We start from the raw sequence: 25,260 nt of genomic DNA, 5'->3' as shown, positions 1-25,260 counted from the left end.
GAATTAGGAAGGGGTGAGCTGTGAGGGTGATGCCAACAAGCAGCTGCCTTCACAGAGAAGGGACACATCTTGCCACAGGTATTAGCCAGCCCTTACCCTCACCCACGTGCTTCTTTTTCCATTCCTCTCTCCCTCCATCCTTTCTTCCCCTTTTCCCTCTCTCCCTCCTTCCTCTTCTCGACAGAATACAGAAATGACAGTGACATCACCACCGACAGTATTAGCAGCAAGCCCACCCCTCCCCCAGGCACTGAGTGTACTGAGTGCTTATCATGTGCCAGACCCTGGACTGAAACATGACCTACTGTCTTATTTGATCTTTAAAACAACTCCTTTACAGATGAGAAATCTGAGTTTAGCGAAGTTAAGCAATGAGGTGGGTGTCTATATAAATCTAGATTTATATAATTTTTTCTTAAAATTAAAGTTTATTGGGGTGACAATTGTTAGTAAAATTACATAGTTTTCAGGTGTACAATTCTATATTACATCATCTATAAATCCCATTGTATGTTCACCACCCAGAATCAGTTCTCCTTCCATCACCATATATTTGATCCCCTTTACCCTCATCTCCCACCCCCCACCCCCCTTACCCTCTGGTAACCACTAAACTATTGTCTGTGTCTATGAATTTTTGTTTCTCATTTGTTTGTCTTGTTCTTTTGTTGTTTTTGGTTTATATACCAGATTATCAGTGAAATCATATGGTTCTCTTCTTTTTCTGTCTGACTTATTTCACTTAGCAGATCTATATAATCTTAATCTAAAGCTTAATCTGTATAAATTTCCCTGACGAAAGGAGGGAGGAGATGCCTCAGGGAACCTTCCGCCCCCTCCGCTGATGGGACTCTGGACGGTGTGGCCTGAGCTGTTGGGATTGGAGAAGCTGCCTGGGAGGGTTGCATGACCATGTGTGTGAATCTTTCTGACCAAGAGTGACAACCTACTCACTTTAGAATAACGTGGGTTTATGTGGAGAGATTTTAGTGATGTGACAGGTATGTCTCGCTCATGGAAATAAAGAAGGTGAATGTTCTAGAATCAGGAATGTGGGCTCCAGGTGGCCCTCAGCTGCACCCACCTTGCATTCACCCTTGACTGCTGTTTGCCTGACTGGTGGTTTTGAGAGTTTGAGATTCCAAGCATTGTTCAGGCCCGTGGCCCCTGGGGATGACTTGGTGGGTCCCTGGGGAATGGGGTCCTTTCCTATAGTTTGCCTGGAATGTGACAGCAGCAGATTGGCCCTCACCAGGGCCGTCCTCCAATCTGCTGGTGGTGGGGGCCCAGCAGCGCGTCGGGGATGCTTGTTGGTCCCAAGGACTGTTTGGAGCCGATGTTGTGAGAATCCTGAGTGTCCCAGACAAGTATATCCCACCTATCATCACACAGCGTGTCATTACAAATGACTGCATGTTACCTATTCTACTAATATATAGAAAGAATAGAAACTAGCTATGAAACATTATTTTTAATAAAATAAAACCCGCTCATTCATGAACTCATGGGTACAAGGTTAACCAGTACCAAATGTAACTTGTACGTTTTTTCTAAAATAGTCGCTTGAGCCTTGAGGGCTGGTCTGCCTCAAGCCATAACCTGGGCAGTTGACCCAATGGGGACGTAAAAGCTCAAGGGTGGATTCTTCGTCTTGGGTCCGAGTTGGTTCAGGGTCACATGCTCTTGAGGTCCCCGAAGACCACGTGGGCTGCATTGCGTCCAGCGGCTCCCATGACACCTCCTCCTGGAAGGGAAGCTCCCGTGAACCAAAGCCGTGCTGAGAACCCCGCAGGGAGCAGGCAGGCCCAGGCCTTACAGAGAGCGGTGGTCAGGCCGAGCAGGATGCTTGAGGGAGGTGCTCGGGCCGTGGGCATCAGAACCACCTGGGACAGCTATGGAGACAGACTCTGGGCTCCCCTCCAGCCTTCCTGCCTCGGAGTTCTGGAGCAGGGGCCCCTATCAGTCTGAGAGCTGACGTGCTAGATGTTGAGACTCTCAGCAGGCGAAACTAAGACATGGAAGCGAGGGCTTGAGGGGGACCATGTGGAAGTACAGAGCCTTTCTCGGAGGCCGAGGCCCACACGGCTCCGAGAAAGGGTCAGAATGAAGTGGCCACCTTGGTGAGGTCGCTTAGGCTCGGGATAGGTGCAGGGGCGGATTTTAAAATTGAGAAACTTAACTTGACTGATTCTTGCTGGTCTAAAATATGGAGGGGGATCTTAGGGACGTGGTTCTCTCAGAACCCCAAATTGGAATTTGGAGAGATGTCTCGGGGACATACCCTTAAACCTCAGGAGGAGATGCTGGGAGTTAACTCGTGGGCTGTGGCCGGTCTGGCCGAGGCCACCACTGTTAGTTTACCCAAGCGCTGAGGCTTCTGAATATGGGGTACGGCTTGTTCTCGGGGGACTTCCATGCTCCCTCCTGCTCTCCCACCGCCCTCATTGTTTATCCTATTCCCCGTCTGTGAGCCTCTGATGTCCAGCCAGCCCTCACTGGCCACACAGGGGAGTGGTGGGAGGGAGGGCCACTCACCGGGATGGGCCCCACTTCCGCAGAGATACAGGCCCCGGAGAGGGCAGCGGTAGCTGGAGTGCAGGGGCAGGGGGCGCGAGAAGTAGAGCTGGTCCAGGCCCATGGCGCAGTGGAATATGTTCTGTGGGAGGCAGGGCCACAGCTGTTAGCGTGAGGCGTTATGGTCTTTACCGCCTTTGTGGGTGTCTTCCCCTCGCCTGTTCTCTGAGGAAGGTTGTTCTCCTTCTGGGATGTTTCCTTGGTTCTTATGATGCAGAAAGAGAAGAGGAAGAGAGAGAATAGCCACAGGTCCTAGGGCAGGAGGGTGAAGTTTTCCAGAGGCACTTTTTTCAGGAAGAAAGAAGGGTGGGGAGCATCTTCAGAGCGCATGGAAACTGAATGGGAAAGAAAAGGAAGATTTGAAAGGTTTTGCTGTGGACTAGGAAAACCACTCTATTGAATAATAGAGGAATTTGACTTATTTTGGCTTCTGGCACATGTTTCTTTGGCCAAGACACCCATCTGAGCCTGGACCTCGGGGGTCCAAGCTCCAGCAGAATCACAGTAAATGGCCGACAAAGGGCACTGGAACCTGAACTCAGTTCTGCTCCCCTGGCCTGGGTCAGACTAGCCAGGAAGGGAGGCAGAGTGGACATGGGAAGGCCATACTTGTGGGGCAGGTTTGGGCAAGAAGACAACGTCTGCTGGACCCACCGTGGGGATGTACTTCCATTAACCCTCAACATGTCCCAAACTGAGCTCATCCTCATCCCTGAAGTCTGCTCTGTCCCTTCTCCCCGGCCCCGGTGGACGACACCACCCTCCTCGGCCTCCAGGCTGCATCCTGCACATGACTTCCGCCCTGACCTACCAAGACTTCTCACTTCTGCCCGCCCCCTGCCTTCCTTCCACATCCATCACCCTTTTCCCTCCTTTAGTTTCTATCTGGGCCAGCGCGGGCCAATAAACATATAACGTGAGTCATACATAATTTTTATTTTCTAGTAGCCACATTAAAATTTAAAGAGAGACTGGTGAAATTAATGTCAATTATATTTCATTTAACCGAGTAGATCCCAAACATTATCGTTTCACCATATTAATATAAAAATTACTAATGAGACATTTTACGTGTGTGCGCGTGCGTGCTAAGTCTTTGCAATCCGGTGAGCCTTTTACACTTGCAGCACATCTCGATTTGGCCGAGACTCATTCACGCGACCCGTAGCCATATGGCTGTGGCTGCTGGATTCCCGTTGGCCTCCTAACGGGTCTCCTTGCCTCCAGTCTCCGTGAGTTTTTGATACATCGGATAGAAGCCTGAGGACATGCTGCCTGAAGAGGGGAATTCCCTCTGTGGAAAGTCCGAGGGCTCAGGCTGACATGGACAGGCAGGCAGAAGGGCCACCATCCTGGTGACCTCCTCAGTAGGCACTGTCTGTCCTGTCTGTGTCTCCTGACTCCTCCCCACTCCCTAGGTCTGACCACTCCTCTGTCCCCCCTCCACCATGGTCTCTGCCATTGTCCCCGTTTCCGATAAAGGCTGAGTGTGGAGGGCTCACTAGGAAGAGGGGGTATAGAGAGAAGAATGTATCAGGGACCCCCCAGGCTTATACTCACCCCTCCAGGAAGCCCAAAGATTCTCTCTAAATCAGGTGGGACGAGGATGTCCCTGCCCAGCACGGAGCTCTTGAAGCCCGGGGCGTAGCCCTCAATGCAGTCAAACACTGGGCACCGGGCAAGCACACGGGGTGGTGTTAAGAGGAAGAAGGGAGGGGTTATCATTGCACACTTGGCAAATTTACTAAAATTCATTAAAACATACACTTAAAATGGGTTTCTTTTAGCATATGCAAATTACATCCCAATAAGCAAACAAAAACAGTCCACAGGCAAATAAATAATTCAGTGCAAAGACCTATGGATTTCAGGCTGGTTCAGCCCCCCACCCTTTCCCACCTCCTTCCCCAACCCTAAACACACAATTATTTGTCCCCCCTTCACTATGCGAAGCTTCCTTCACCTCATTGCTGTGCTCAAGCTGTTTCTTGTGCTCAGAATGCCCTTTGCTGCCTGGCCAACTCGTATTCATCCTTTAAAACCTAGCTCACATGCCCCTTCCTTGGAAAGCTCTGCTTGTCTCTCTGGCTCACAGCTCCCTCCTTCGGTGCACATAGTACCTTGTACTATAAGGCTGGTTTCTTTGTTACTCAACCCACTAGACTGTGAGCAACTTGAGGGCAGGAACTGCGTCTTTTTCCCTTTCTTGGCCCATTGCCTGAACCCAGGAGGTACACATATGTTGACTTAAGTTCCCTCGGCAGGCAGTTCTCTTCGCTTGGGACAGAGCCTGAGGTGTTAATCCTGAATGGGGCAGCCAGGAAGAGAGAGGTCCAGTGAGCCCGCATGGCCAGCTGTCACTCTGCAAACAGGCCCGTCCAGCCCTCCTACCTTTGTCTGCGTAGGTGTTTCTCGCCTGCTCGTCCCAGACCTTGCCACCAGCCAGTGTGTAGGGAGTGTACTGAGTGAAGAGGGAGATGACATGGCAGCCGGCGGGAGCCAGGGTGGGGTCCAGCGAGGAAGGGATGCAGAGCTCAATCATAGGCCTGTGAGAAGGGGCAGGAGAGGGTCAGAGCGGAAGAACCGCAGCTGCCCCACGGGAAGGAGCTGGGGGTGCTCTGAGATGACTGGGGACAAAAGGAAGGCCTGGGATGACATGATGTCAAGGCAGGGCCGATTATCTCTGTTAGGACACGGGGGTTGTTCCCCTGCATGGGCTCAGTGACCATAGGACGGTCCAGACTACTCCCAAGGGGCTCCCCCAGCCCCCGGCCCCAGGTCTCTGGTCCTGCACAGCCGCCTTTCAGTGTGTGCCCTGTCCCTGCCTTCGTCTCACAGCCTGTACTCTAACCAGGGTCTCAACTGTCTCCAAGGTCCAGACAGAAAATATGAATAAGTGACGGGGCCAGGCTAAGACAGCAGGTGCTCAGGCGGCCAGATTTCAACCAAGCTCACCCCTGCCTGGTTACCTGTCGTGAGCCGGCGAAGTCAAATAGCTGCTGGGGCTGCCTGACACCCCCTGAACTAGGACCTGCTTCCTGCCGCTCCCTTGTTTACAACACCTGTTCTACTTGGATGCATTCTTCCTCTGCTCTCCAAATATGACCACCCTTCAAAGCCACACAAAATGCCCCGTCTCCCTGCATCCCTCACTTGCAATGTTTCTCCTGAACTCGGATGTCTGTCCACTAGGCACCTTGACGGTTACTCGTCCAAACCTGAATGGCTGCTCTCCCCTAAAACCTGCTCTTCCCTGCATACACCATCTTCCCCTTGTCGCTAGAGGGACACACCATCATCTGGTGGCTCCTCTGTCTCACTCACACCCTACTTCCTATCCAGCAACAAATCCTTTCAGCTTTACCTTCAAACACCCAGTATCTGGCCACTTCTCATCATATCCGCTGCCCCAACCCTGGTCCAAGCCACCGTCCCGTCTCCCTTGGATTCTGCAGTGGTAACAAATTGCAACAGATGGCCCTTTTTCTCCACACAGTGGCCAGAGTGGTTCTTCTAAAATACATGTCAGGCTCTGCACACACTTCCCTGGCCAGGAGTGGTCGACAATGCCCGCAGGTGGTAGCAGCTGCAGCTCAGACCCCACATCCTATCCTTCACTCCCAGGTTCTGTTTCTCCAGCCACTTGCCTCATCCCTGTGCCTCCAACAGAGTAGCACATGCATGCCCCAGGGCCTTTGCATCTGACTTTCCCTCTGTGGGAATATTCTTCCTCAGATATCCACAAGACCTGTATTCTTATTTCCTTCAGGTCTCTGCTCAAGCATCATGTTATCAGAAAAGCCTTTCCTGACCTCCTTATAAAGACTAGCAAACCCTCCCCTCTCCTGACCTAGCTTCCTCCATATCATCAGTGCATGTTTGCTGACTCTCGTCTCCCATTGTAGGTCAGAGACCTGAGGACAGAGGCCATGTTGACCCTGCTTGCTGCTTTGTGCCCAGGTCCCAGAACGAAGCCTGGCACAGAGTAGGGGCCACCAAATATTTATGTATGGATAGGTGGTCTTTGCCCTCTACCCTTCTCTCAGGACACACATCCTCTTTACCTCATGCTATAAATATGTGTGTGCCCATCTTATGATAAGCATTTTGTTTCAAGCCCCTGCCTGATCCCCAGTGCCCCCAACGTGTATCTATATGAGCCTGGTTTTGGTGGACAATTGACAGTATGGAAAGATGCTTGTTCCTGCAATGTCCCTGCCTGTTCCCAGAAGGATGGGGATACAGCTGCGGAGGGAGGTAGAAAATACTTTTAGAAGTTTTGCATGAAGGCAGCTTATCAGAGATAGGAGAGAATGTGGAATCGGGTGAGTGTGTGCCTTCCAACAGGCTGCTGAATCAGAGAATCTCCTTTTCTCTCCCAGAAAGCATTTTCTCCAGTTCTTCCCGGGAGCCAGCACTGTTATCTCTGCAGCTCTTTGCCCCTTCGGCTAACCCGTGACATTTGGTGGAACAAGTCCAGTTCTTCACCCCTTGCCTGCCCCGCCCACAGATTTCTTGCCTGGGATGCACTTCCTGGCCTTAGAACCTAAGTGTGGATTTAGGCAGATTTTACCTCATGGTCAATGTTTAACCAGGAGTAAGAGGCCATCCCTGCTGTGTCTGGACAGTTCCTCCTGCCTCCCCAGGACCACATTCATGCATAACAACACCCCAGCGGACACGAAGCCCAGGGCCCACCCACCTGTGGGAAGGCCAGCCATCCATAGCATCTTCAAAAGCCTGATGGAGGAGGGCGGTGTGTTCACAGTTCAGATGGATGGAGCACTGGTGATGGGGCAGCGGCTGGCCCCTGGCAGCATTGGGGGCCGCCAGGAAGTCGGGCAGCCTGTCGACAGCCACTGAGGGACCGATGGGGAGAGTCAGGACCCAAAGGCCTGTGTCCTCAACGCCCCTCCCCGCCCCCGCCAGGGTCCTCCTTCTCTACCCATCACCCTGCTCAACCAAGTGGTGGACTGGGAAGAGAAAAGTAGAAGAGTGTTTCGCCTTCAAATTGAGGGGCAGGCTGGAGGTCAGGGGATAGAGATGATGATGTAATTCAGTTTTCCCCAGACCTGGAGACTGCCCACTCAGATGATGTCAGAAGAGACAGCTCTGCAGTGTGGTAGGTATGCCTCTTACCATTGATCTTAGTCACGGGTGACTGCGTGTCCAGCTGAGAGATTCTCTCCACGAACTCCTCGGGAAGCCACTCCTGGAACGAGAAGTTTCCATGAAAGGCCTGGGGATGGCCGAGGCCCCCAAGGGGCTGCCTTCCTCCTTTGCTCAGACTGGTCCCTTGACCTCTACTTCCGGAAATCCGCTCCATCCTTCAGAGCTCAGCCAAACCACCTCCTCTGTGAAGCCCTCCTGGACGCCCTCCCGCTCAGCGCTGAGCACTTCTTCCCCTGTACCCGGCCAGCAGTTCTGCCTGCAAGTGGCCCACACCAGCTCCTGCTTTGGAGATGGCCGGTGGTCTGCAGTCCTCTTTTGTCCTCTGGTCTGGAAGCTCTCGGAAGTCTTACTATGAGCTCAGAATAGCCTTACGAGAACTTATCTTTGTTATTTTACTAGCAGAACCACTCAGAAAAAGTGGTGCTTGTCTCCAAGAATAGTTCCAAGAATGGTTGGGAGCTCCATGCTCATATACATGTATCTTTTGGGGACAGGGACGGTATGGTCAATTGCAAAAGTCGCCCCAATCCTTGCCCCTCCCTGTATGCATGCCCCTTTGTAACACCTTCCCATTCTAACTCTGGGCTTGGCCATGAGACAAGGCCGATGGTGGTAAATAGGATACAAATAGAAACTTGCAAAGCATTTGCATGATTGAATTTGCTTGCTTTGTTTTCTGCCAGATGCTGAGACTATGCTATAGGATGAAAAGACACGTGGAGCAGAGCTGAGTCACCCCGGTCATTCCGGCCAAAACTGTCCTGGACTAGCCACAGCCCGCTGACCCCTGGCATGGGAGCGAGCCCAGCCAAGTTCAGCAGGGCCCAGTAGTTGACTCACAGCTGATGGCTGATGTCTGAGTGAGCCCAGGTCAGCTGCACTCTCCAGCTCTGTGTGCTAAATCAGTATTTCTTGTTAAAGGCCCATAAGTCATGTAGTTGTTTGTTATGTGGCATTCATACAGAAATAATTGACAACACACAGTGGAATTAGAGTTGATTACAAGGGAGAAATTAAGATAGCAGAAAAGTTGTATAAATAACTCTGGATTGAAAGTCAGACATGGATTCCAGGTCTGGCTCTGCCAACTGCCAGCTGCATGGCCTATGGCTCCTCTTCTCTCTGGATTTTTCTCCTCACCTGTGAGGCTTCTTCCCTGTTTGCTACCTGCCTATTAGGTAAGAAAGAGAAGGGCTGGCTTCCTCCGATGCAGAGAGGCTTGGCACTTGCGTATCCTACCCCGATGCAGTCCTGCCTCCCTCGATCACCCCCATTTCCTAGTCCCTGTCTTGGCGCACATCTTCACCTCCACCCCGCAGGCCTCACCTGTGGGGTGAGCTTCAGGAAGGTGATCTGTGGCGATGCATTGGACAGCACTACCTTGCTCCTCACCTCCGAGCCATCTTGCAGCACGACTCCTTGAACACGTCCTCCACTGCTCACCTGCACCTCAGCCACCGTCTGGAGCCCGTGGGAACAAGGCCCCAGAAACCCCCAGGAAGGGAAGGCAGGTTGGATCCTGAGGGATTCCCACTGTCTGTGCTGCTCTTCGGCACTCACAGCCTCCTCATCCCGAATCCACCCTGCCGAGCTCTACAGCCCCTCGGAGAAGCCTTAGCTCCCCCCCCCTGCCCTCCCCCCCACGCCCCACATGGGAAGCCTTAGCCTAAATGTGGGTTAGTGGTGGTGAATTCACAGGGGACCTGAGTTCACAGAAGAACTGGAACCTGATCGACAGCTGTTCAGCCACCAAGAGGCTGCATAGCCCGAGCCCCTTGACTCTGAGCCCTGCCTTGTCCGTCAATAAAACGAGGGACCTTCCTAATCTGAGACTGTGTTCTATCCTGGGATTCTAACCAATAATTGGGGTACAGAGTAGAAGAGGGTTCACCTTTTCAGTGAAGATACTTGCACCGTGCGCGGTGGCCGAGCTTGCGATGGCATCAGACAGGGCACCCATGCCACCCTCGACGTAGCCCCAGGCCCCCTGTATCCCCTCCAGGCCCCCCATCACGTGATGTAGCAGCACATACCTGAGGACAGACCATTAGAATCAGTAGCTGGAGGAGGAATTAATCTCCCAGAGTTCTAGGTACAAATCATCCATTCCATTTGTACTTTCAGCCTCCCCCTCCCGCCTCCAGCCCCGTCCCACTAGGCTTTAAATGAGCCCTAGGCTTTTGTAAGAGTCCTTTGCCTCCCCATCCGACATTCTCTCCCCATGCAAATGTATCTGTGTGCAGAGGTTTGGTGCCAACAATGTAGCTGCGATGCCAGCTCTCTCCTGAGCTCCAGCCTGTGTGTCCAGCTAGCCACAGATCTCTCCATTTGAATGGTTTTTTGGCAGGCATCTTAAACTCATTCTTTTTCCCATCCCAGTGAATGGCACCTTCCGTTTCCAACAGAAACCTGGGTGTCAATCTTGCCTCCTACTAGTCACTCATCACCTACATCTAATCAAGCGTTGTCAACTGTGCCTCGTAGAGAGCTTTCCAACACCCTTGGTCCCTGCCACCTCTTCCCTGGTCTGGGCCACTCTTTTTTTCTTCCTTAAACTGCTGCGGTGCTATCTTCCAAATTGGAACACCTTCTCCCACTCTTTCTTCCCTGCAGACCTTTCTCTATGCAGAACCTGGAGCCTGATCCCAAAACCCAGCTCTGCACCTGTTATTTCCATCCTTTCAAGCCTTCACTGGCCCACTGTTGCTCCTAGGGCAATGGCCAGTCCCCAAAAATGACCTCCAGGGCTCCTGCCTGCTCGTCAGCCTCATCCCTCACCATGCTCCCCCAAGCACCCCACATTCCTACCAAACTGAACCTCTTTCAGTTCTTTGCATGGACTCCCTGCATTTGCACATGTTGGTCTGGAGCCCAGAATCCTCTTCCTCCCGCACCTTTTCTTGGCTGATTCCTCCCATCCTTAGAGTCTCAGATTAAACATGGAGGGCATCTCTGATCCCAGACCACGTTGTTCCCCTGCTTTATTTCCCTGATCTAACACTCACGGCACTCCACTAGTATTACTTGCTCTGTGTCTACCTTTCTCTCCACAGGATTTCAGTTCCATTCACTACTATGGCCCCAGCACCCCGCACGGCCAGGGCTCCATCAATATTTATTGAAAGGATTAATGAAGAAAGAAATTACTTAAAGGCACATTTTATAACCATGGGCAGCAGCTAAGCCTCCTGGAGACCCACAGAGAAAAGGATAGGAGGCCCAGCTGGTAGAACGAAACTGGCCATTTTATCATAAAGCTTGGCCAAGGTGTGGCAAATGCTGCCACCCCTTTCCATGGCCGTGGGGAATTTGGGGCTGGCTTAATGTGTGTTGAAAACCACTTCCAAAGGGTGCTGTCATCCCTTGAGAGAAAAGCCACATTGACAGCTTCTAGCTGCATCTTCTGGTGCATTGGACATGGCCCAACACTTGGCAGGATCCTCTTTCCCAACACACACACACACACACCCCTCCATTCCGGCTTCCACACTACAGACTTCACTGTGTTTGACTGCCCCCTCTTGGATCAGGCTGTCACTACACCCACCCAGTCACAAAGGGAAAGGCAGCTTCCCTCCCTTACAAAGGTGTCTGTGTGAGAGCGTGTTCTGGAACCCAGGAAAAGCATCAGTGGGAGAGGCAGGGGCAACAGGGCTTCCTGGGAGGGGAGGAGAAGTGAGAAAGAGAGAGGACAAAGAGAATGGGATAAAGACATTTATGTTGAGATAACACAGTGGGAGGTGGGAGAGAGGCTTTCTTTACTGAAGCACTAGAGAGTAGAGGCTAAGAAGGAAGATTTGGGTGGGTGGGGGGTGGTCAGACAACTTGGGCTGCAGATCTGCTCTGTCACTTACTAGCTTCCCGTCTCTGAACCACACCTCTCAGCTGTTGCCTTGAGGGTTAAATGAATAGTATGCGAAGTGCTTGGCTCTCTGGCCAGCTCAGAAATGACACTTGTTATTGCCTTTGTTGAGGCGTTCACTCCACGCCTGCTGCCCGCCTCGCCTCCCCCACTCACCCACTCCCCGGAGTGTGGGGGCTTAACATGGCTCCAATCACAGCATCTGTTGCTAGAGTGGCTTTTAGAGGCTCGGATTCAAACCACTGATTCAGCACCTGGGACAGCAAAATGGCAGAGAGAAGGGCTTCCGGACCTTGGGATGAGAGAAACTCTCACTGCCAGGCCCATCTGAGGCTGGGGAGTCCCTCACCTTGGTAATTGGAGCTGTGAGGACCTGGTAATACTGGGGCAGCTGGACTCCTAGGATGCGGCCTGAAAGAGAAGATCCATAAAACATAAACTGAGACAGGCAAGAAGGAAACGCTCTAATCTGTAATATCTCTGTACCTGTTTTCTTTATCTGTATAGGAGTAATATTTCATACCCCCAAGAGCTACTATGAGGATTAAATGAGGTATGTAAAGTGTTTGCAAGTTCATAGGCACTTAACACATTTTAGTTCTTAGCATTATTTTTGGAAACATTTTAATTTGTCCCATATTCCCTTACTTTCAACTCTGAGGGCTGTGCCGTGGGAGGTAGCCGGTGTGGCTAGTCCACTCCTCTGATACGGATTCAGATGCCCTCAGAGAGGAAGGGCAGTAAGGCCTTAAGACATGGTAGCCCCAGGGCCTAGCTTAGCGTCTGGTACACAGCAGTTGCTACATAAATGCTCATTGCATGAATGTCTGTTGCATGTTTATTGCCCGAAGCTCTTTGGGCTGGTACTCTGAGAATATATGTCTACTTTTGGAGTATGTGATGATTCTACTGGCTCTGTTCCTGCACCCCTTCCCGTATCCACACACTTTGCCATGTACCTCTACAGTGCCCCCCACCCTAGCTGCATTGACCTTTCCTGCTCCTTGATTCTGAACTCATGCATATGATTTGCTTGGCAAATGGAATGTTTGCAGATGTGCTGCAAACAGGGGCTTGAAACTGGCCTGTACACTGGGGCTTACCCTCTGTGCTTCTGCCATTGATGTAAGAAGCCCATGCCTGGACTGGCCTGCAGCTTCCAAGAGGAGGATGAGAGGCACCTAGTGCATCTGCCCCAGGCAAAGACATATGTGTGAGACCAGACCAAATCAGCTGAGCCCAGCTGGGATCAGTTGAACCATGTAGATTCATGAGAAATGAATTTTTATATGCCACTGGAGTTTTATAGTTGTTTGTTATGCAGCAATTTTGTGACCATAGCTAACTGGTTCAGCATTTTTTTAGAATATAGACGCTAAACTGGCCTTTATACCCTCAAGGAATGGTAGAAAAGAATAGTGTGCTTCGCAAAACTTCCCTTCTCATATCCGTGGCAGACATCACTAATTGATCACAGAATTTTTTTCTTGCTGAGCTCAAACCTAGCATCCTTCTTGTATGAGGGCACCTCTTCAAACTCTCTTGGCTCCTATCTCTGATTCTACCCATGGCTGTGGTGATGAGCTCCATGTAGGCTTCAACCACCTTCACACAGTGCAACCGACAGCATCTCACCTCACACCTGAAAGATGCACCTCTTCATTTCTGCCCTTGGGCTTCTCTGGTACTACAACAGGTCCCTCACAAAAACCATCTGGCACCCATGGATACACAGCCCTATGTGAGCGTTAATACACAACAGGACAACCTGTGACCAATGGGGGACAGAACCTAATGGATAAATGTTTCCCCGTTCTTCTCTTGGAAATGGTCCTCACGTGCATTTCATAAGGCTTCTCAAGGGTCCTCACAAGCCTGGTACCTTGTCACCTGCATGGTGGTCAGCACAGCAGCACAGCCTGGTACCGACTCTCGCTCTTTCCAGTTTCACTCCTCCTCTCCCTAGGTCACCCTTCGGAATGAACTTGCACATAAGCCTTTGTGTCAGGCTCTAGTTTAGGGCCACGCTAGGACCTTCTCACTAATGTGCTCCAGGCAGCCCCTGTTAATGGATGGCAGTTGGCTGGCTGCCTTGGATGGTCAGGTTTATGTCCAGTCATTGAGAAAATGGGCTCAACTCCATGAAGGTCACTCATCATGCTCTGATGCCTGCATTGTGGACTTACCTGCCTGCAGCAGGGGTGTGAGGGTGGAGAGCGACTTGAGCCTTTGTAGCAGGGAGCCCCGCTGGAAGGCCTCCATGTCCACGGGGGCTGCGTCCAGCAGAGGGTCGACGGCCAATGCCAAGCGATTCATGAAGGCCTCATATTTGGGAAAGGCCTAGAACAGAGCCCCACATCAAGGCCCCAGTGCCTAGAACCCTAGAGGGACATTGTCCCCAGGCTCTGCCCTCCGTGCCGCCCCAGGTGGCCTGCTGCTCCTCAGCTGAGTCTCCATGGTTCCTCAGGGCTCCTGCCCAGCATGGCTCAGCGTGGCTGTGCTGAATTACTCCCAGTTCTAGGTCTGTGTGTTGATGTCAACACCAGGGGAGGTCAGAGAATGCCTGCGCAGTAGGAGAGCCACCGGGTGGCAGCAGGGACAAGGGGTTAATACTGGCCAAGACCAGTAGTCAGCCCCAGAAAACTGGCAAGTATCCCTAGAATGTGGTCTCTGTGATAAACCAAAAACCACTTAAAAGTTTCTTCCTTATCGCCTGTCTGTCCATATATTACCGATCCAAGTAAGATCTCGTTCCCTGTATTCCAGCTGACGGTTCGTGCCTGGTCTGCAAATCTCCCATGTCCTGTCATCATAAACAAGGGCAGCAGCCTGCATCCCTTCACCCCACCAGTTTCTGCGACAGAATCCATTTTGACAGCCTGGTTAGGACACCCACCCCTCCATCAAGGAAGGGCGACAGGAGCAGGGGTGGATGCCCGTGCTGCTGGAGGCCTTATCTTAATTTTCAGCCCAGAGCTTTTAATTTTTGGTTCATCTAGACTCACTCATGGATGTACCCATGGAATTTTAATAACTCTTACACAAAGCAAAGTCCTGTGCTGAAGGACATTTGAGAAGTCTTAATAAAAATGAAGTTAAACAGCTTTCTCTGCAGCAGGCCTGCAATACGACAATGTGCAAAGACAAAACCAGAATTCAGATTTTTGACTTTCCACAATGGGGTGTGGCCCCTGCCTCCGGCTAGTGGTCACAAGTACTCAAGGCCGCAGCCACTGTCTTATAGGTCTAAGGACCTGGCCTTGTCCTGAATCCTTTCTAGTGCATCTGAGATGGGCAGGATTTGGAGAATGGGGTGCAGGCAGGGGTCCCCAACCCACTGCACAAAAGAATCACTTCTAAAAAAAGCAAAGCTGCCCATGTGATTCTGATTGTCAGCCAGGTTTGGAAATTGCTGGTTGAAGAGATACACTGTGTGTCTGTGCTTCTCTTGGCCTTGTCCAACACGAGAGCAACACAACAAAAAAGCAACACAGTGGTTGTATTAACCTAAATTCTTCTTATAATAAAAATGTCTCCACCAAGATATGAGTTAATGCTATGCCTTCAGCTTATATTTTGGCATAATACAAAAAATAGCCATTCAAAGAATCTTTTTATGTCTGCAAAACCAGTCACGCCAGGCCCCTTACACTCAATAACTACCCAAACAAATTCCTTACAGTGCAATTCGGAGGAAAAAAGGAGCATCCTCCCTCAGATGTGGGCACTTCCCTTCACCAGACCTGTACGCCATCGTGGATAGTGTCTGTCCCTGGGCTGTCAGGGGATTGATGCCAAATCGAATGAATGTTTATTACAACTCTCTAGTCCTAAATTCCTGATCCAGTTCATTCTGTCCTTAATTGTCTCTGATCTGCCCTTTATCCCCTTCCTTTTGGCTTTCAGGTGCGTTAGTATGGATGACCACTGAGAGTTCTCTATGAAAGCAGGTGGGATAGAATAGAAAGCACAAACAGTGTAAGTGCACACCTGTAATCAGCCAGCAGAGGCCACCCAGCAGTGGCTTCATGTTGAACACACATGGGTTTGAGGGTTTCTGATGCCCACTGGCCTTCATCACTGACCTCCATCCCCTTCTCTGCACAGAGCCCAAGATCAAAGGCTGGAGCCCCCCAGGGCAGGTGGAGGAGCCCCTCTAAGCGCCCGGGGCCTTTGGCCAGGTGCTCTCGGACAATGCCAACCAGGCCCCTTGCCTTTCAAGAGCTGCCTCCAGTGGAAGGCGAGGGAGAAGGAAGTCAGTTGCTGGGCAGCTTCCCTACCTGGGCATCCTTCCGCGAGAACTGGGCGATCTGCTTCTGGTTTTCTACCATGTCTGTGCCCAAAAGAAGGGACCTGGGCACCTTACTCCCTGTGCCTTCTTCCAGCATGGGGGTGAAGGAGTAGGGGTTTCGAAGATGAAGCCTCAGCCCGTGTTTCTGCAGAACACAGCACAAGCAGCATATGAAGGGATCTGAGTCCTCTGCCCTTGACCCTTCTCTCATTGTGCTTTTTCCCATTTAGGTACCTGCATACAGGTTCCCAAGGTCCTGGTTCCAATTTTTTCATGTAAGTATATAAAAAGCCCTATTGCCCAGGCACTCTGTGGCAGACCACACCACACCATACCACACGATGCCACAACATCCGACACCACACCATGCTGCCCCATACGACATCACGCCACGCCACACCTGCCACACCACGCCACGCCACGCCATACCACGCCACACCACGCCACACCACGCCACACCACGCCACACCACGCCATACCACGCCACACCACGCCACACCACACTATCCTGTTTCAGGAGCTGTACTAGGGTTTACAAAGATTATCTCACAACAACTCTAGAAATACATCATTCTCATTGTACAAATACAACAACTGACACTCAGTGAAGATAAGTAACTTGTCCAAGGTCACACTGGGAGGTGGATCTGGGTTTCAACACCACATCTCTGTGACTCTAAGCCCCGGTTCCCAGCACTAGTCTATCACGGCCTCCACTCCAGAAATAAATAATTAAGATTTGGAAAAACACATGAAAGCAACCGTTATGTGAAAATCCATTCTTACAAGGTAGATGAATTATTCACATCCAAAAATGTTATTTACTTTGCAGACTCAGACTCTTGTACTCCAGGGTCACCTTAAATGGAAGGTCCCCTTCATGCATTTAAAATATAAAGAAAATAATAATATGGAAATTTTCTATTCTGTGATTCTTAGCTTTCAGAAGCTAGATTTTTCAAAAGGAGGGTCTACCCACACACCCAGCACCATGGCTGCCACTATGCATAACTGGTGGGTTTGCAAACTGCCTTCAGCTATAGTCTGGGGTGGGAGGGGGGACTGAAAACCAGAGACCCGTTCCGAGGCCTGGTAGGTGGGAGGCTCTTCCTCTCTTCACTCTGTCTCTCTGTCTCCCTTTCTCTTAGGGGCTCAGAGAATAATGTCTGGAGTGGGTTTCTATAGTTATCTAGTTCAGAGAACTCATTTCCATGAACCGGTTCCAGCAGCCAAAGAGCTGTGAACAGAGGCTCAACGTCTTATTAATTTCAAACGTTCAACTTAATGTCGGTGCTAAGTTCATGGCACCTGCTTGTATGGATGGCATAGAGCACCTTTGTCTCTGAGTGGTGGTGACAGAGGCAACAAGCCAGCAGAAGCTAAGGGGGCTCCAGGAATGTGGTGACTGAATTTCTAAACGAGGCAGTAAAGGGTGAAAGGAATGGGAAAGGGTGGGGGCAGAGTCGGCAGGCCTGTGGACCAAGGTTAAGTTGACTAAGAGACTGGGAGTTCTCAGGATCCCCTTGAAACAGCCCAGGAGCCAGAAAAAGTGAAAGTCCCTCTGACTTCCTGCTCAGGCTGCCAAGAATGGTAACAGAAGCTAAAGTTTAACTGGGCTCATGTCCTAAGGCAGCTTTGCAAAGTCAGAGGCCCAAGGGTTCAGGCCGGTTCCCTGGGGGGGCGGACGGGACACCACCAGTGAAGGGGGAGGGCTGGGACTCTGTCCCCTGTGGGGTATCAGCCAGTGCTGCACATAGGAACACGGGCCTGATGTGGACAACGTTTATCCATCAAAAGGAGTCTGATTTTTATGTGAAATTTCTCGACTTTTAAGACGCAAAGGTGGGCTACTCAAAACCCATCTGTGGGAATGTACCAAGGAGACCGTGGGAGACAGACAAACCCCCAGATGGAAGAGATGACTCAGATGTGAGGAATCACCACAGGTACATAGTAGGGAACGTGGAACTGCCCCCCAACACCATCATGCTACAGGGTGGGGGCTCTACCTTCAGCTCCAGCTCAGTGTAAATCTGCGGTCTCAGCAGGCTGAGAAGATATGACGCGCGGGAGAACTTAAATCCTGAAACCGAATCAGACGAAGAGAGTCACCAGTGTCACCAGGGGTGACTCCCTGCTGCCCCCCACACCACCTCTTGGGGCTCACCTGGGATGATCTCCTCAGTGACAGCAGCACCCCCGATGACGTGGCGTCTCTCAAAGACGGCTGTGTTCACCCCCAGTTTCTGCAGGTAGGCAGCCTGGAGGGGCACACAGGGCCCTCCCTTTATGCCGGGGGACTGACCTGTGGTCTGAGGGTCATCACTACAGGGCCAGCATGTCACCCCTCAACTCATGCTGTCCCCCCTCTGGGAATGCCATTCTCCTTACTTCCCCTGTAAATTGTCACTTTCCCAGTTGTCTTGAGTTTCAACATGACTGTTCCTGCCCCTCCAGTTCCCAGCTGAAGGTGACCTTCCCTCCTGGCAGGCACAGGTGACTCTGTGAACTCAGGCCCATCTCCTCCAGGCGGGGGTGAGGCTCCTCCCTCCTCACACAGCGAGCTTGCCTGTGAGCACTGAGCCAGACTGCCAGCTTCTACTCCTTTCTCTCCTTCTGCGGCGGCAGCCTCAGCACCTACTCCACCTGGCCTCCGTTTCCTCATGAGTGAAAATGGGGCTGATGATAATAATACCCACTTTGCCTGCGTTGCAGGTCTGCTGTGAGGCGTCACTGAGCTGGTCCCTGGCACATAAAATGTGCTCAATAAAAGTAGCTATGATTATAGCACGGTGTTATTTGGGAGAACAAATGATGCAGGAGTTTTATTAATTTTTCTCTGGCACTTAGTGGGAAATCAATAAACATTTCTTGACTTGAACTAGTCCTGAATCTATAGACCTAAATGCTGGTCCTCCTACCCGCCCCCGCCCTCACCCCGCTAGGTGACAATAGGGACGATGTGGTTCAGAACTCAGACCTTTAAAAAACTTTACTTGGCGACTAGTATGTGCCAGCCACTGCAGTGGGTCATCCCATTGAATCCAGCCCAGCATCACAGAGGCAGGCACCATGGTTCCCCCCATCTCACAGATAAGGAGACTGAGGCTCAATGGAGTCAATGGCTCTCCTCAGGCTCACGGAGCTGATGAATAGAGGGTTGGGAACTGAACCCAGATGATCTGGACCCAGAATCTACACTCCTGACACATCGTGATGCGAAAGGAAAAAGAGCAGCCCCGACATTGGGAAGCGGGGCTGGTCCTCAGAGGCGAGTCGTGTTGTTCTCCTGTTAGAACGAGCACCTCAGACCAGATAGTCTGACAACATATAGACTGAGACAGAGCAAGCCCTCTTCACTGTTTTCGCTGAGCACAAAACCGGGTCTCAGGGCCACCCACAAAATACCAAACGCCCCCTCTCTGGGCCAAGTGACGGCTGCCTCTTCACTAGTACCACTCTCTTCACACCAGTGCCCCTCCCTACAGACAGGACTTATTGAGACGCCTGGTCACAGTGTTGTCCCATGTTCTGACAGGGTCCAATCTAGAGCAAACCCCCACTTCCTTAGATTCACTCTCAAATCATCCCACGAAGAATCGGTTCCTCCCAGCACCCTCTCACGGAGAGCCACACGGTTCCCCATAGTGTGCGATCTCCTGGCTGCAGGGAGTCACCACCCAGCTCGATTAATGGCAGAAGGTACCCAGGTGGGCCTGGGGCTGGAAACCTCCCGCCATGAGTCACCATTCGTGTAAGTGTTTGTGCCAGGCCCTTGATGCACATTACCTATTCCGTTCACTACCCTGCTGAGGCTGGGCGTCTTTACTCTGGTTTCACCGTGGCTCAGAGAGCCTAAGTGATTTGCCTTACCCACCACAGACAAAAGTGCAGAGCTGGGAGACAAACCCAGGTTTATATCAATATAAAATTGATCTTTTAAATTATTGATTAGCTGAGTTCCAGAATGTCCCCTGTAAAATGTTCAAGTAAAACTGGTAAGCCAGGGAAACTACTCAGATTCAACAGACGTCTCATAGCTCCTGTACTGGTGTTCTAAGTCCCCTGTATTGATATTCTGGAGCAACCACTGCTTCGGGAAGATGTTCTGTGTTTGCCTTGCAGCCTGAACACCTGCTAACACACACTGTGGCCTCCTAGGGGTACATGGCCTCAGGTTTGAGAAACATAGCCCTGAGGGTAACCCTGCCCAACTCAGCTTGGGATCCCCTCTGCTGGACTGTCTTCCTCGTTGTCTCTGGGGTACGTGTGGGACCGTGTAGCAGCTGTGTACTCCAGGTTGGTACATGGCCTAGACCCAGCTGGGAGCACAGGGCTCTACACACAAGAACGTCCCATAATCTGGAGTCATGGGAACCCAGCCTCACAACTCCCAGGCTATCCAGTTATACACTTCCCAGCTTTTCATCATCTCGCCTCTGAAAGTTCCCTGACTCTCTCAAGGCCGGTGGTGGTGGTGGTGGTGGTGGGGGAATCCACCTGCATGGAGAGGAGAAGAGGGGAGGAGAGGGGAGGGGAGGGGAGGGGAGGAGAGAGGAGGGGAGGGGAGGGGAGGGGAGGGGAGGGGAGGGGAGGGGAGGGGAGGAGAGGAGAGGGAGCCCCTGACATGCTCCTTAACTACTGCCGATGTCCATTTGGCCCAGCCACTGGTCAGCACCAGAGAGAGGACGCTAGCCTGCCTTTCCTTCTCCCCTGTGGTTGCTGAGCGCTACATGCCCAGGAGCCAGTGGAGCAGGGCAGAGAGGGGAGGTACTCACAGCCACCAGCCCGTTGTGACCTGCAACGAGACAGGGGAGAAGGGAGGAAAGCAACACCAGTCAGCAGGCAGACAGACACATTCCTTGAGGAGTGTAGCTACCCATCCCTGTCCCCAAACCTGTGAAAATCCTTGGAGGACCCCGCCAAACCTGTACCTGGGTGTTGGAACAGCATCTAGCTCAATCCCACAAAACACCTGGTCTGTAGGAAACCAGAAAACCTTAGTTCTTGCCCCGGCTTGAAAAACGCCCTGTTATTTGTCTTGGCCAGCAGCTCCATACTGGAGTGAGGGGGCAAGGAGAAATCCACGGTCACCCGACAAAAGCTGTCCCACAAAGCCTCGTATTGCGGGACTTCTGTCATGTAGGGATGAACGGGTGGCCGTCGGAGGAAGCGTCCCAGTTTACTTGGCAGAGCAGAGAAGGGAAGCATGGCTGGTCCACTGATGTACCAGGAAATGTACCAGGAGAGCCGGTGTGCTGGTGCTGGATGTCCCTGTGGGCCATGGCACCACTGGCCGCCAGGGGAGTGCTGGTCCTGTGGACAGCTGCTGTCCAGCCTGGCTTGATTTGCCAAGTGAGGTTCACAGTCATGCCCCAGAAGGCTTTAGGCACATGGGTTTGTCTTTATCAAGCCCCAGTGTTCCCCAAATAGGCACATGGGTTTGTCTTTATCAACCCCCAGCGTTCCCCAAATAAAGCAGAAACAGTTCAAAATGAAGTAATTAAACATATACAGTTTCCATGTGTGCTAGAGTAGCTAGTATACGTCAGGGGTCCTAGCTGGGTTGGGCAAACTTACCTATCTTACATATAAAGATTCTTTCCAAAAATCTTAGGAGGGCTCCCTCTGGGCTAAGAGCGCTGACCTGGGCTTGGGATCCCGTGTTCCCCCGGTAGCAGTAGCGAGTGCCTCCGCAGGTGTGAGAAGCTTTAGGATCACCTGAGGATTCCTGTAAATGCTGATTCCCAGACCCCTCCCCAGGGCCTACTCAGCAGGCTGGGGGGTGGGGGCCTGCACCGACTTCTCACAGGCTCCCAGGTCATTCTGATGCCGGCAGCCTCAGGCCCACACACGGAGCGCGCGGGCACTGGGGCGAGCGGCCTCCTCTTCCTTTACTCCCAGAGCAGGCGCAGCTGCTGACGGAGACTCTACACTGGGCAGAGAACAGGCCCAGCTCATTTTCAGGGCGGCGGTCCGGCCTTATCTGCCCCACTTGGCACGTGTCTCTCCTTGATGACAGCAGGTCGCTCTGCATCTTCAAAGATGTCAGAAGATGACTGTTCTCTGAGCAGCAATCTGCACTCAGTGTTTACTCAAATAAAACGCTTAGCTGATAATTTCACAAACACCCATAAATAAGGGAGCAGCAATGACCCACATGATGGATTTCTTCACGGCTGAGGTGATTTTGTTTTAAATTTTGCACATAGAAACTCCAGAGTTTTAGAGGTCATTGAGCCCACCTGTCATCCATTAACGGAATCGCTACAATGGAGTTTTTCAAACCTCTGTGACCACGATCCACAGAAAGAAATGTATTTTATGTTTCCTGAGCTAATAACTCTTATCATGTGATAATCAGGTGATGATCTATTTTATATATATATATATATATTTATTTTTTTAAATAATGCTGGTGGATATACTATTTTTATATACATGTGAAAATTCTCTTTAAGGTTTAAAAATATTGCTGGGTGGGACTCATTGCAACCTGCAGTTTGAAACGCCTGGCTCTCAAATACGTACAACTTAAGGACTGACTGTCCGGGGCTCAAGCTGGCTTCTGCTGTTTACCAGGCATGGCCTCAGGAGAGTTAGTTTAACTGCTGGGAGCCTCAGCTGCTTTCTATGTAAAACAGAGAGGATGCTGGGAAGTGTGCAGTGTTGCAGAGAGAATAACGAATAATGTATGTGAAGCCCTGACCCTGAGCAGACCCTCAATAAATGGTAGCTATTTGTCCTTTAATTAGTACCGATTATAAAACTTGGAAAACTAATAAAGGCTTCCAGGCAACTGGGTCCTGGTTCAATCATCACACATAAGCCCACACATGCACACACACAGACCTCAGATGACCAAGGTCGAGGATCGGATACCCTCGGACCCTCCTCCTCTCACCCCTCCCCCACCCTAGGCCTGGCTGAGCCCTCCTGTGGCTTCTGGTGACCTGCTCTTGCTGCTCGAGGGCCTTAAGCTGCAGGCTCAGCTCATCTTCAGGCCTGACCCACAGCATCCTTAGGCAGCAGGCCCAGGCAGCTCTGGAGGGACGCTGCTCTGAATGTGGTTTCTTGACTGTGGATCCACTCAAAGTGCTGGTTACACGTGCTGACCTTCAGAGTCACCTTCAATCCTCAGACTCCTGATCACCGGGTCCGGGCCCCAGGAACTAATTGCATTTGAAGCAGCTCCTGGGTCATTCTGAGGCATGATGAGCCAGATGACTAAATCGGGGTCATCTTCAAGGTGGCTCCCAGGTACTGGTACGACTTTAGGGAGGCAGAGATGAGGCCTAGAGTCAGCCTCCTTCCCAGGAAACAGCAGGGGGGAGCTGTCATTAAGGGCAGCTGTGGGGGTTCCTCTCTGAGGCTGAGGCCTGGGTGCTTCCATTCACTGAGCTGTCAGTGGGGGCTGGAGCACGTGAGCGGTTGTCAAACACGCTCACACTGGTAAAACTTAAGTTATATTCACTTACAACAAAATATATTAAACGCAAAGGTAATAAGTACTCAAAACTTGCCGCTTCCTAATTATTTTACATTTTACTATTATCTGTTCTATTGCGGTTATTTACTTGCATGTATCGGTACAGCAGCCAGACTATATAACGGTGACTGACCAGCTGTGTATCGCTCCCCAATCCCCATTCGGTGACGTCACGTTGGTAACTTGAAAAAGGCCACGCCCAGAGTACTTACACCATGGAAATCAGCAAGCGTTACCCATCAGGGCTTGATTTATTATTGTTATTAGACTTAAGAGAGTGATGGAAAAAATGCTAATAATGCAGATTAAACTCAACACTGTTTGTGTTTGTAGCTGTTACATTGTGAATTGCACAAAAAATAGAGGACATGTCCTTCCAGTAGTCAAAGAAGATTATCTGATGAAGGAAAGTCAGCCCCATCATTAAAGACAGAGTTAAATTTGGACATAAATCCTCATTTCACGTTCGTTCTACTCTTTAAAGTAACAACATTCCTTTCGGAACTATCCTCATGTGCCAAGTGGAACCATAGGTTGGCTACTGAGTTTGGCAAAAATCACAGAAATTGGGTGAGAATCAATCGGTACCTGGAATTTAGAGTTTTGTTATTTGAAATGTAAAAGTGTGCCACGCTTCTTTTCTTAGCATTTCTAGTAAGCTGATGCATGTGTATAAACGCACACACTCTCCCCTGGAGGGGTGACTGCTAGACTTTCCCACGCACGCCTGCTCTCAGTGCACACAACATGAAGAAACGCCCACACGCGGCGCAGCTCTGGAGCTGTGCGAGGGGCGTGTTCTTCCTTCAGTCCTGTCACTCTCCCTCTGGATCAACCCAGTTGGAAAGAATGTCAAAAGCTGAAATTGGGGTCTTTTGTGAGTGAATGGGAGGCCCTGAGGAAAGGGACCGGGTCCCTGGCCCTGGCTGCAGCCTCACACAGTCACCTGGTAGAATCGGGTGCTCTGCAGCCTGGGGGGCAGCAAAGTGCAGCAGGACCACTGCAGCAGACCCCCACATGCCCCAGATGTGCAAGGCAGTGAGGGGAGCTGTCACCCTCTGTGACGTGCACTAGGATCTCTGGGACTCGTTTCTAGTTTTTCCTAACTTCTCTTTATGAAATGCTTCCAGTTTCCTTTGGGAATGGGTGAGCTTAGTGGTGAAGCGGTGATGACCCAAAACGCAGGGCACTTGAAGTGGTGGATTTCGCAGGTCTGTTGTCCCAGGGCCCTTTCTTTCCAACCCTTGTAATTCAAGAATGTGGTGGCAACCAGCTAATTTCATAGGAGGCACAGGGAAACCCCTGAGCTCACCTAGTCTTCCCTGGTCATTCTAGATAGGAAGACCCAAGCCCAGAGAGGGCAACCATCTGCCCCAGACTACACAGCAAGTCAACAGCAGAGCCAGCCCCAGAACCTTGGTGCCTGTTTGCAGACTGGTGGGCTTTCCACCACCCCCTGCTCTTGCCCCAACTCCTGGCCATCTTGTGCCAAGAGGGAGGGGAAGGGGTCCCTCCAGGCCTCTGAGCAGGGCCGCCCTCCCCAGCCCTCGGCTCTGGCTCAGCCCGATTTACCTGCTCCAATCACCACCGCATCGTACTCAGGCTTCAGGCGACCCTTGGCTTCCCAGTGAGCTGGTCTCCAAGCAGGGCAGGGAGAGGCACGCATGGCCCTTCTGAGACCTCGGCCACTTGCAGCCATTTCTGCCCAGTACTCGGCCAGGAATTTGCTTGCAATCAGCTTTTTTGTCCGCTCCAGCAGGGGGAGGAGCAGGGAGAAAACAGGAAGAGAGGAGGAGCTGCCATCCAGCTGCCATATTTGGCCCAGGACCAGGGCTAAACAGAGGCCACTGAGCTGCACACGCCCCCCCCATG

The 25,260-nt window shown here is 51.4% G+C and overlaps 1 protein-coding gene across 3 annotated transcripts; it reads right to left on the bottom strand.

The window, feature by feature from the left end:
* Positions 1-1,456: 1,456 nt before the first annotated feature.
* Positions 1,457-25,166, bottom strand: PYROXD2 (pyridine nucleotide-disulphide oxidoreductase domain 2). 3 transcript variants are annotated; one of them, XM_074339246.2, is made up of 16 exons: positions 24,961-25,154; positions 20,678-20,697; positions 18,067-18,160; positions 17,909-17,982; positions 15,889-16,044; positions 13,795-13,948; positions 11,958-12,019; positions 11,765-11,862; positions 9,638-9,779; positions 9,073-9,207; positions 7,715-7,786; positions 7,277-7,443; positions 4,966-5,120; positions 4,135-4,241; positions 2,536-2,656; positions 1,457-1,744 (listed from the first exon to the last, which is right to left on the bottom strand). In XM_074339246.2, the coding sequence occupies exons 1-16, from the start codon at positions 25,085-25,087 to the stop codon at positions 1,674-1,676; spliced, it is 1,755 nt and encodes a 584-aa protein (XP_074195347.2). In that variant the 5' UTR covers positions 25,088-25,154; the 3' UTR covers positions 1,457-1,673. The 3 variants fall into 3 exon arrangements, with proteins under 3 accessions (XP_074195347.2, XP_019580415.3, XP_074195348.2); XM_019724856.3 differs by having other exon boundaries at positions 7,277-7,433; positions 7,714-7,786; positions 24,961-25,145; XM_074339247.2 differs by lacking the exons at positions 1,457-1,744; positions 2,536-2,656 and adding an exon at positions 2,669-2,909 and having other exon boundaries at positions 24,961-25,166.
* Between the last annotated feature and the right edge of the window lie 94 nt (positions 25,167-25,260).

This window comes from Rhinolophus sinicus, chromosome 15 (assembly GCF_057876585.1).
Source record: "Rhinolophus sinicus isolate RSI-liver-muscle chromosome 15, RSI-T2T, whole genome shotgun sequence".
Lineage (NCBI taxonomy): Eukaryota > Metazoa > Chordata > Mammalia > Chiroptera > Rhinolophidae > Rhinolophus > Rhinolophus sinicus.
This window is presented reverse-complemented; position numbering and strand designations above follow the sequence as displayed.